General features: G+C 40.8%; 1 protein-coding gene across 4 annotated transcripts in view; it reads right to left on the bottom strand.

The window, feature by feature from the left end:
- LOC148868281 (regulator of nonsense transcripts UPF2) overlaps positions 1-12,567 on the bottom strand; it is a 47,424-nt gene that overhangs the window by 27,516 nt on the left and 7,341 nt on the right. For 3 of the 4 annotated variants that reach the window (XM_088973194.1, XM_088973196.1, XM_088973197.1), the window contains exons 5-7: positions 3,334-3,678; positions 2,483-2,587; positions 2,142-2,269 (exon numbers count right to left, since the gene is read on the bottom strand). In XM_088973194.1, coding sequence (XP_088829320.1) covers positions 2,142-2,269; positions 2,483-2,587; positions 3,334-3,678 — 578 coding nt within the window. The remainder of the gene's footprint in view (positions 1-2,141; positions 2,270-2,482; positions 2,588-3,333; positions 3,679-12,567) is intronic. The other variant, XM_088973195.1, reaches the window with a different exon arrangement.

The raw sequence follows: 12,567 nt of genomic DNA, 5'->3' as shown, positions 1-12,567 counted from the left end.
CCATAATGATAACAACACTGCCCGACACGGAATGACCACTCCCCTGGATGCAATGTACAATGTCACACTCTCAGATCGAATGGATCCCGAGAATTAAAACATTTTGCAAAAATGTTCCATAAAACATTAATATATAATATATATCATATAAATATATTTTGCAAAACCAAATCTCAAACACAGTTGAAATACATTGTCGGCAGTTTAAGTTTCCATTAGAGAGTGTAAGCCCTATCATTCACTTTGTCAGACAAAGAGGTCGATACTATCACTATGATCACTCACTTAGGTGAATTCTTAAACTGCCCCAACATACCCAGGTTTTAACACTTGATGGATCTCACTAGTTAGCATATCAAAGACAACTCAATCCAACACCTAGTGTAGTACCATAATCAAGTCTAGGGGTTATGTGTAACTTTCCAGTTTTGCCCATCAATCTCCAAGGTTCAGGGCATAATTGGAAAATAGTCTTGATTCAATGTTTCATCCAAACACACATTGCATGTGCTTTGAGTCTAACCCTAGCAATTGAGACAAGCTGCCCCAACTTCTTTAGCAGCACATCAGTGTCAACCTTGGCAGGATAAACTCTCCAAGTCTATCCAGTGGTTGAGAACATTCTAAACTAACACGAGTCCCATAAGTGTCCAGTTTAAGGGGTAATTTCACATAAACATACCAATATCAACATAAAACAATAATGTACTTTTAATCATTTACAATAAATGTGTCTGTACATCAATCTGATTGGAGCTAAGGGCATACACTATCTAACACAAACCACATTTCCCCTTTTGTTTAGACCTTTAATCCACCCATAGTGATAGAGCATCCATGATGGTTTTTGGGAAGCACTAGCTGATTTGGGAGAAATTTACTAAAATAGTGTATTCAAAAGACAATGGCGAAACAGATTGCCATCTTTATGTGATTGAAACTTGTTTAGTTTATTATATTAATTGAATTTATCATATCATTTTTCTCTAGAATACTTCCTTTTTGTATTCCCTATTTGGAAGTTATCCATTGAGAAATGTCTCATATCCTTTTTGCGGGTGAAACTTGTTTGTTCTTGAGTGCCACATTTCCTAGCTATGGGACTGCCTTGAGATTTATTTACTACATTCTCACATGCACCATGTCTCCTATTCCAGATGGCCCCAAATTACCAATACTACTTCCATCAAAGTTCAGCTTCAACCACCATATTTTTTTTTCTTTTCTAATGATGGTAAAGAAAAGGATAATTGGAAAAATATAAAGGCAGGTACATTTATGGGAAGCATGTATCAAAGAATTCGGAGGTTTCTTCACCTAGGGGTTGAGGAGGATTATACACGATGATTCTTTTTGTACAGCCTTGTTTTTCGGCATATGGTTGTTAACTTATGACTATTGTATAGTTGCAAAAGGGCCTTCGGACTATTTTTAATCTATTAATATATATTATTCCAACCCATTGAGGGTAAAAATAATGCTTACATAAAACCTTCTCAATTTCAACAAATCATTTTGACTTATAGGGGAGCAGAGGTCATAACTTTGACCTAAAAAAGATGATAGAAGCTCATGTCAGTTCATCACAAGACCATCTAGAGGGAAAAGTTATTTGAAGGACTGATGATGACAAATTTGGAAACCAACACCTAGAACTAAGCACTTCAATAGCATATCTTTGGATTTCGGGATCATACTATTTTGTTGCTCAAGAAGTTTGTTGCCATGCATGAATTTGTAGAAGAAATTAAGACGACTATATTGAGATTTGAATTGGATCAAGTTTTTTTTTTTTGAAGATAAAAAGAAATTTCAGAATAGGACACTAAGTCATTTGGAATCTGGATTTTTTAAGTCATCTAGAGTCGGATATGCTTGATACTGTCCAACGAAGCGGAAATATTCTAGAGCATCCCATAAACAAAATCAAACAACATAATATATGTGCACACACCCCCACCCACTAGTAGAAGTTGTGTGGAGAACAAACTTCTAGTTCATAAAAAAACAAATTGTCAAAAATTCAGAATTTACTAGCTCATATAGAGTATTCAATCCAACTGGCTGTCCAAGTTCAAATAAGATATATAATATATTATTCATATAGACTCAAGAACAAGCATCAGCAGGGGGGAACCTACGATGAGACACCACGGAATAATTGATCATAAGATTTTCTCAGCTTTTCATATGAAGTCACATTTTCATCACTGAGCTCCCCTTTAGCATTTAAGATCTTTGAATTTTCGTTCTCCATCTGACGAAGAGACTGTTTAGAAAAGAACAACAGTTGATAAATTGCAAAACGCAAGTATAAAGACAGGAAGAAGAAACAAAAGTAGGATCCGGGGATCCAAATAAGGGAGGGAAGAATAAATGAACAGAAAGGAAAAAAAGCAATAAAAAAAAAAAGAAAAAGCAAAGAAGAAAAGTAAAGCAACTAGAACAATCAAGTGCAATATCAATGGCCTAAAGTTCTTACTGTGTGCTCAGACTGAAGAAGTTCCGCAGCAGCATCATAGTATGTGTAGAATGCCTTCTTGAATATTTTCTTTTGGTCTGCTATGATATTAAAACCCTTAAAAAACTGCAAAAAAAGGTCAGAGAAAATTAAAGATAGAAATATACTGCAGCATACTTTCAAATTCAATGACCACAAGATGTTTAAAAGCAGGTGCAAGACAAAGGGTAGGGTGTTGAGCAGAGTGTTGGGCAATCAAGAAACAGAATGTCCACAAAATGAGTGAAGCATTTAGATGGATGTGTAGAAAAGCTAGAACGAACAGTATCAGAAATTTACTCATTCAAAGGGAACCTAGGAGTAGCTCCAGTAAGTGATAAAATGAGGAGAAGTAGACCAAGATAGGGTGGTCACTTGCAAAGAAGACCATCTACAGCACCTATAGGACGAAGTGATATGATAAAAGTTGAAGGAGATAAAGAGAGAGGGGTACACCAAAAAGAACATAGGTTGAAGTAGTAGAAATTATTCAAGGGCTCATAATTTAAAAATGGATATGGCACTGAACACAATGAAATGGTAAAACAGAATTCGTATGGCTGACCCCATACAGTTGGGGCAAGGCTTAGATGATGATGTTGATGATGAACCCTGAAGAGAATATCAAAACACAAACAGCAAATGACAGTGCACTTATTAGTGAAAAACAATTATTTATAGTGTTTCCGATAAAAAAAAGGAAAAGAAAAAAAAAACTCATAAAGTGTCTTTCGTTCTGATGATCAGACTACTTTTCAAACTTGGAAGTTCTTAGCATATGCTATAAACCAACAATGAGAGCATATATTAATTACACAAAAATAAAAGTGTACCTCTTCATGAATTTCTTGTCCTGACTGAGGAAGCCCAAGGAAAATTCTACCTTGTCGAGCAAAACTAAGAAGAAGAGATAAATTCATCTGAGTTGTATCTCGGTCCTTTAAGTGCTCTAAGCTTGTAAGATCCTTAATAATATTGATGAAAATGCTGGCATCTTCTATAACTCCAACAAAGTAAAGTTCCATGAGAAGTTTTAGAGTGCTGCGTTTTTTCATGGCTTTCAAGCTCCTATCCACATCCAAGTCATCCCCAGATTTTCCAGGAAAGAAGACTTTCAAGAGACCCTGAATCAGGCTAGGCGAGAAATCCTTGTACCTCTGATGAAGCAAGGAACAAATCTACACAATAGAGGTAGAGGAATATAATAATTAGAAGCAAACACAAATATAACTCACAGATTAAATAAAAATACCCCGTTATCCACCTTTCTTCTCCTTGCTATAGACCCCTCCTCTTCTTTAACTGCTACTAATTGATTTATAAGTAACTACAAATAAATTTTCACTAAACATTTAAAATACGTAAATATGTAACACTTATAAACATATAGACTGGTAATTTTAATTCAACAATACAATAACAAAACATTGGGTAATGATCCATTGAGGGGAAAAAAAGGTTAGGTGCATATCCAGTCTACCCCTCCCAAGACCCCAGATAGCTGGGACCAACATTGGGCAATGGCCTAATAAATAGATAAATAGAACATAAAATATACATACATCAGTGTTGCATGGATGCAAACACAGGAATCATAATCCAATGCATTAACTATTAAAATAGTCCAATTATTTTTTTGAATTCTAACATTGTATACCTATAAAAAAATGCCTAGAACTTTATATTTGTATCTTAATAATGGTTTCTGAAAATGGCACCTATTGTGTGTATAATATATATGACACATATAACACATTATATAATTTACGTTTTATATTTAAAATCATATGCCCAGAAGCCTGGCCCGGCCCATGATCACTCCTACCACTTAGGAGAGTTCATGGAGCACTGATGTATGTATATAGATAGACAGATAGATACAAGCAAGTTATTGATCAAATCTCCACTCTTGTTGCATAAGATTCACATGAGAAGGCAACCTTCGTACATCCCAGCTAATATCTAGAGGGGGATTAGCTGGAATAGGCCCAAACCAAACAACATGGTAAACATAAGGATTGAAAGCATCAAAGTCTAAAGCCCAAAAAAATTATCAAAAAAAGGTCTAGAGCCCAAAAAAGTAAGAACAAGAGGAAACACCCAAGGAGAGTGTTGAGTTAGATGGGCAGCCTTTGCAGATCTCGCTTCGGTGCGATGGAGAACGAAGAACACGATTGAAGTGAAGAAAAAGGCAGGGACCAAGTAGTTCTGAAACTAAGAGAGGGAAGAGCAACTATTTTCTTAAATGGAGAAGCTACACAGTGGTTGAAAGATTTCATCGATGGAGTGATTTTTTCAATGAAGACCAATGGTTGGGAGAGCTCTTTGAAAGTCCATGCAGAAAGTATCAAGTGATTTTGAGATCCAATCAGAAAGGATGGTTTGTGGCTGTGACAGGTATTTGGCAAAAATAGAAAACAATCAGTTTGCCTACTTGAAGAAAAGCAGGGGTCAGGCTGGAGATTGGTTGCTCAGAATCTTCAAGACTTTCTGTGGATGAGAGCTGAGGATCTGGCCTAAGGTTAAAACTTCAAGGTTTTACCAAACAGAGAGATTGAACAGGGAGTAATCGTGGGTAGCGCCACCAAAGTGCAAAAATTGATGGTGGAAGAAAACAGAGGGGGATGAGAGAGAATATTTGCTTTGATTCTTTTGAAAGCAGAAAGGGACGTCAAGGACGGGGGTATTATTTTGTTTGGATTAAAGAAAAAATTGCAAGTAGTTTCAGGAGCTTCAATTTTCCACTTTGACAGAAGACAAGCTGTTCTGGTAGTTGAAGAAAAAATTATAGATTTTGATAGCTTCGAGACTGATTCAGGCATTATCTGGCTCCAGAGATGACAGTATCCTCCAGCAGCAAGGAGCTCCACAACGGGGCCTTCATTATCAGATTGTTTGGGCTCCCTTTCAATCCTTGGGAGACAACAGTTTTGGAGAAGGTTGCAACGGCGATTGGAGGTGCTTTCATTTCTTGTGACACCTCGAGGCTCAGTTCTGCAATGGTTGCTGTTGCTGGAGTGAAGCTGGAGGAGGTTCCTCATGCCCTTGATGTTTTCTCGAATGGGGCCTGGACGAAGGTATGGATTATGACGGAACATGAAGTGTCTCTCTGGGGGAAGGTCAAGAGGTGGAAGGTGAGGCTGATGTGGCAGCCTGGCAGGGTGGAGGCCTGTGGAAGCAAAGGAATGAAAGGTCAGTCGAAAGATGGTTCCAGTATAGGTTTCAGCACGGAAGAAGAAAGGTCAGGAGCAAAAAAGAATACTATTTGCATTTTGGAAAAAACAGATACTTTATTTGGCTTTGGAAGGTTGAAGAGTAAGCTCAAGAATTGAAAGGTCATCGAAGATCCAAATCCTTTTGATAGGTTAAACTCGAGCGGATTGGGCGATAAAGTAGGTGAAGAGAGAGGGTCAGGTGTTGAGGGAGTTTGCTCCAAACTAGGTGTAATTCAAAGGGACTTTAGCAACTTGTCAGATTGTCCCGATGAGTTCATTGTTAAAAGGGACGCTCGAGAGTTCAATGTTGAGTTTAATAGCTCTCAGTTGGATGCAAATCAGGGATTTCGCCAAAAAGACTCTTCTCACTCATTAGAAAGGTCGAGAGATGACCAAGTTTTCAAAACTGACTTGCTTTTGGGCAGGAAGGAAAATCGTTTTAGGGACAGGAATAATGGCAAGAGACGGTGCTTAGGGCTTGTAAAGCTAATGTTGAAGAGAAACAAAGCAACAAAGAGGGTCACGATTTAGGCTAGAAAAGGAAAGGTAGAGAGGTGGGTTTGGCTAATAGCCAGGTTTCACAAAAGTGGTAAAAAGAGGATCATTAGTGGTCCAAGAAAGCTACTCGACCACGATCTATCTTCTGTGGTTGGTGTAGTTGGCCTTCTTTCACTGGTCAGTAGGGAGCCTGACGGCAAATGTGTATCCCCAGAGTTCGAAGGAACAAGTAAGACACTTTTTGAGACTAGCTACGATTCTAGAAGCCCCGTTTTGAAGCATCCAGAGGTTGTGGCCTCTGTTGGATCAAAAAGGCTGGAAGGGGGAGGAAAAGGCTCAAGAAAGGATTGTTCACACTGGTAGTTGACATGGAAATTGAGGGCGAGATTGAGGGAAAGGAAATTTATTGTGGTGATGAGCCCATTGAAGGAGAGGTTGAAAGGAAAGTTGAAGAAGGTCGGCATTATGAGGAGGTTGAGATCGAAAGGTTAGGTGTTGAGTTGGGTTGAAGAAGTAATCTTGAAGAGGATGCGGAGGATCATACTAACACGATAATTAACAAGAAAATGTGCAACTTGAGATCTCATAATATTGTTCATGTACATAAGAAAAAAAATTCAAATGCGTGTACATAAGAAAAAAGATGAAGAATAGAACCTGCCCCCCCCCTCCCCTGCTAGTGTTGTTCTCCCCCATCTTGAATGTTGAAGATGGGGTTTTAGGGTGGTGCTGCAGGTGGAGGCAGGCCTGCTTCCAATAGGTAGGGTTCAGAGAGCAGGTATCGAAGGAAGGATTCCAGAGGTAGGGTCAGCCTTGACAGCGGGGGCTTGGTCGGAGTTAGGGCAAGCGTTTTTTAAGCGGGTGGATGGTAGGAAGGTGATTTTTACAGAGGTGGAGGGGGTGGAGGCCAGAAGACAATTCCTATACAATTGCTTGGTGGGTCGCTATCCTAAGGGGGCAGATGTGAGGCGGGTGGACATCTGGGCTAATAGAGCTTGGAGATAAGTGGGGGGTGTGAGAGTGAAAAAACTCGCAGATGGCTTGTTCCTCTTCATTTTCTTGTCCAAATATGAGGCTGAGTGGGTGATCCAGAATAGTCCCTGGCGATTGGGGGGATCCAATGTGTTACTTGATTGGTGGGGGGCGAGTGCTGGATGCTTCTATTCAAAGGCGTAGGACCAACAGGAACAACCGGTGGAGCAAACCTGGATTAGGATTTATAGCCCCCCTCTACTGCTCTAGTGTCCAAATGTGATAAGAGTTGTGGGGGATACCTGTAGAGGGTTCATTCAAACCGACGATTCTCTTAGTGAACTGGCGACCTGTGAATGGTTTCGAGTGAAGATTAGAGATGGTAGCAACATCCTTGAAAAAGTGGACATTGTGGTTGGTGAGGTGATCTTCACTATTCGTGTTTGGTCGAAGACCCTTCCAGTGGCGCATAAGTGGAAGCCAAGTTCTAAGGGTGGGGAGATCGTCCATCAAAGGCGGAAATAGTTGTCGAAAATTTCTAAAACAGTCGTTCTTTGTGAGGAGGGGAACAAAAGTTTCTCTTGCAGAGATGGTCAAGAGAAGGGGTCGATGACCTCCCCACCTTAGAACTTGGAACAGAGTTGGGAGGTGAGTGAGGAAGGTTAGACAGGGGCAGTCCGATCGTTGCTTCGTTGGACGGTCAGGATGAGCAGGTAGGGAGGCAGATGGAAGGGAGGGAGTTTCAATTTTTGAATTCTAAAAGGGGAACATATTAATTGTCGACTCCCTAAAACATCTGATTAAGGAATGCCTGATTGAATTCCAGGTGGCATTTGGGGGAAGGGGTGTAGTTAGGAGAGGGTAAACCCGAAAAGGGGAGTTTCTTTGGGGTTGAGGAAGATGTGGGTTCTTTGTAGAGAAGCAAAAGCCCTATCACTCCACACCCGAATCTTAAAGTGGGACCCAGTGGGGGTCAGACCTTGAAAGCAGCCAGCAAACCAAGCCACTGCAATAGACCTCCGGTCTTAGTTGTTTCGAACTAGTTAATCCAACCGACTAAGGGTCCCAAAGGAGCCCAGCCTAGTTCGCCACCAAACTTGGTGTCTGGTAGGAACTTTCCTACTGAAGCTATTGGAAGTGGAAGAAGCCCGACTGCAGCACCAAATCAAGACAAGTCTGCGAGTTCGTTGGCAAGTGTGTTGTCGTCGAGAGAGCCTCCCTAACTCCCCATCGTGTGATTGGATGACAACTTGGTTGAAGCTACTCCATTAGCGGTTGTAGCTGTCGAGGGGAACACGAATGTTCACTCTGGGTCCAGGTTAGGAGAAGAAGTCATTCACTCACCTGACGTTTTGCAACAAGTTGGTACCTCCTCGGTGGTGAAGGAAAAATCAGGTATGAAATATGTTGAGGCCCCAAAAACAAGTAGGTCAGCTAGCAAGACATTGCCTTCCCCATCTACTTGGGTTAATTCAAAATTGTTGGAGTTGGGAAGCTTTCTAGGGTGTCAATGGAGGGGGTGGAGGAGGAAACAATAAAATATCTAGAGGCGGTAGAATAGAGGGTGTTAATGGAGAGGGTAAACTAGCGGCAAAAACAGGGGAAACTCCACAAAGAAAAATTGGGAGATGTACTAACTTGGGGCCTAATTGACAAAGCAGGGAGTTGTGATGGAGTGTTGAGGGGAGGAAAGAAGTATTAAGAAGGGGGTTGTCGATGCTCTTCTTACTGTTTTTTACTTAGTTTTGTTGATGGAGTTGAATTTTTTATCATGAAATGTTAGGGGGTTGGGGTCGGCTAAGAGGAGATTGATGGTTTGTGATGTTCTCAAAAACTCAAAGTCCCAGGTGGATCTCATTCAGGAATCGAAGCTTGAGTTTCTGGATGCGTCCATTATTCTAAGTACTTGGGGGGCCAGGCAGGTTAAATGGCTTGCCAAACCTTCAGTAGGGAGTGCGGGGGGCTGGTGACTATGTGGAATCCAATGAAATGTTCTTTAATTGCCCACTCGATTGGAAACTTCTCAATAACGGTGAATTTGGAGATGGTTGGGGGAGGTGTATGCCGAGTCACAAATGTCTATGGTCCCACTGAATCTAGCCAAAGAAATGAATTTTGCCTCTTCATCCTTGGGTGATCGGAGGTGATTTCAATGTGATTTTGTCAGCTGAAGAAAAAAAACTCTGGCGGGAGAAGATCAAGAGCAATGAGTCTCTTGGCAGATTTCATTAACAGATTTGATTTGATGGATCTGCCTCTTCAAGGGGCTAAGTTTACTTGGACGAATAACCAAGATTCCCCAACTCTGGTAAGGTTGGATAGATTCTTAGTTTCTTCAGACTGGGATGAGCTTTTCCCTTCTTTCAAACAGCTAGCTCTGTCTAGACCTGTTTCTGATCATTGTCCCATCCAACTATTGTGTGGCCATCATAGTAGAAGCAAAACTCCTTTTAAGTGTGAGAATGCTTGGTTTGAGGAAGAGAGCTTTATCTCTATGCTGGCTAAGGTGTGGGGGGATTGTCATGTTAATGGTTCCGGCTCATTCATCTTAGTAAAGAAGTTGAAGGCAGCTAAGGAGAAAACCAAATTATGGAGGTTGGAGAATAGTTTGGCTTTGGAAACAGAACAAAGGGCATGTCTGAGTGTAATTGATGAAATTGATAAAGCTGAAGAAGTTGGTCCCTTAACCCAAGATCAAAGAGCGAAAAGGTGCTAGGCCAAATCAACCTTTGACAAGCTAGCAATGAAAGATGAAATTAGATGGAGACAAAGAGCCAAAACAACTTGACTGAAAGTGGAGGATAAAAACACTAGTTTCTTTCATAAGATGGCAAATGCCCGTAACAGAGTTAAAGAAATTAGTAAGTTGGAGTGGGAAGGGAATGATCGGAGAGTCAGTTGCTGAAATCAAACTTATTGCTTCTTCTTTTTATAAGCAGCTCTATGAAGAACCTTGGGCTAATAGACCCCTTCCTCTCCATACCCCCTTTAAAAGTCTCACTGAAGATCAGAAAGCTCTTCTTGAAATTCCTTTCACTAAGGAGCAAGGAAAGGAGGTGATCGTTCACTTAAAATGTTTTTTTATAAATGTTGGGACTTTATAAAGCAGGATATCATGAAGGCTTTCCAGTCCCTTCACAGTAGTGCATCTCTTCAAAGAAGCCTAAACTCCACTTTTATTACTCTCATCCCTAAAATAGTTGGGCTGTTAACATAAAAGATTTCAGGCCTATTAGCCTCTCAACAGCTTCTATAAAATTCTGGCAAAAGTTTTGGCAGAGAGGTTGAAAAAGGTCTTGCCTTCTGTTATTTCTGAGAACCAAGGTGCCTTTGTTCCAGGGAGGCAGATGTTAGACAGTGTCTTGACTGCAAATGAGCTAATTGACTCCAGAAAGAGGGATGGTAAGTCGGGTTTGGTTGGTAAGTTGGATATTGAGAAAGCTTATGACCACGTGAACAAGAAATGTCTGGACTTTGTCCTTAGAAAAATGAATTTTGGCCGTAAATGGAGGAATTGGATGAAAGTGTGTGTCTTCTCCTAAACTTTCAGTCTTAATCAGTGAGCAAGTGTCGGAGTTTTTTGAGAGTTCTAGGGGGATCAGGCAAAGGGAACTTCTCCCCCCCCCCTTGCTTTTCATCTGCCTTATGGAGGTCTTTACTCATTTCAGTAAGCTGGCTGTGGAAGGATGCATGTGGGATGGTTTTGAGATCTCTCCAGGAGGGGAGAAGGTTCATCTTCTCCAATTTGCAGAAGACACTTTATGTTTTATTGATTCCTCAGCTCAGCAATTTGATTCTATGTTGGGCATTCTTTGCTGGTTTGAGGTTGTGACTGGGCTCAAAGTTAACCTTTTTTTCTGATAATTGAATAAATTTTATTAGATACCAAAGGTAAGAAGTACAAGCATCCCAAGGAGAGGCACAAGATGCTACCTCTCCAAAATATTCAGATACAGCTTTCCCTACTTACTAGAATAAGTTACAAAGATGCCAAAAAAAAAGGCCTTCCCTGGATACCCCTTGCTTGGCCAAAGAATCAGCCATAGCGTTTGCCAGCCTGCTTACCCATTTAACATCCACTCTCATAGTTCTAGTCAGCCACTTCACTCTTTTGAGGAGATCTCTATATCCCCATATGACAGTTTTCGGATTTAACAGCCACCCTACTACCACCTGAGAATCTCCTTCAATTAGAAGATATTCCACACCAAGCTGGTTAGCAACCTGAATCCCTTGACCAGCAGCAAGTAACTCAGCTCTTGTAGAGTCTCCCACTCCCACCAGTCCTGAGAATAATGAGATAATGTTGCTGTCCTTATTCCTTAGCACACCCCCTACTCCCAAAGGCCCAGGATTACCTTGGCTGCTCCCGTCAAAGTTCAATTTAATGACACCTTTTGGGGAAGGTTCCACTCTACCACACTTCTATTCATTCTAGTGGAAGTGTTAGCCACTTCTAGCCAGTTTCTCCAAAGATCATCGAAAGAGAATTCAGCAAACAGGCACAAGGTCCTCAATCAATGGATTACTCTAGTTAAGATACAGTCCTTCACTTCAGCCAACCTTCTTTCCTTCTCTAGGAAGGTTCTAGCATTCCTTTCCTCCCAAACAGTCCACAATATAGCTGCCCTGATGCACTTCCATATGATTTTACCTCTTCTTGTGTGCCACCCAAAGAAAGATGGATTAAACAACATACTTACATCAGATGGCGGGTTCCACCTACACCCAAATAAACTAAAGCTCCAACTCCATAAGGTTGTAGCAAAGGAGCAAGAAATCAGTAGATGGAAACAGTTCTCATTCTGGGCCTTGCATAGGAAACACCAATTAAGGGAAATGCATAGAGAAGGTCTCTTCTTTTGCAAGTTTTCCAAAGTATTGATTTTCCCATAGAAAACTTTCCAACAGAAAGCAACCATTTTGGGGGGAATAGGTCTTATCCAAACTTCTTTAACAGGGTTAGGGTTGGCCAAGAGGGAATTTAGAAAGGAAGCACAAGTGAAGATTCCTTTTGGAAGGGGGTCCAAAATCTTTGATCAGATTTAGTGGGGTCCAAACAAACTGATTCGAGTAAAAGAAGCAACTCAGAAACACAAACCAGCTCACCATCCCTTAATCCCCTATGAAAGCCAAAGTCCCAACTTAAAGACAAAGGAAGTATTAGACTAGGGAGAAACTTGGAAATTGGCTCATTTTTGTAAAGAGAGAGAGAGAGAATAGAGAGGGAAAAAGATCCTTGAGAGGTTGGGTACCCACCAAACAACCTCCCAGAAACGAATAGAAATTTCAGAGCAAGCTTCATACCTGATAAACCTGAGGAAGTGAGGGAGAATACCATGTATAGCCTTCCAAGGTGTTTTGAGAGTCGCCCGACAAGAT

Source organism: Nelumbo lutea, chromosome 2 (genome assembly GCF_056320005.1).
Source record: "Nelumbo lutea isolate HS-2025 chromosome 2, American lotus-T2T, whole genome shotgun sequence".
In the NCBI taxonomy this organism is placed as follows: domain Eukaryota; kingdom Viridiplantae; phylum Streptophyta; class Magnoliopsida; order Proteales; family Nelumbonaceae; genus Nelumbo; species Nelumbo lutea.
The sequence above is the reverse complement of the archived record's forward strand: the minus strand, read 5'-3'. Positions and strand labels throughout refer to the sequence as shown.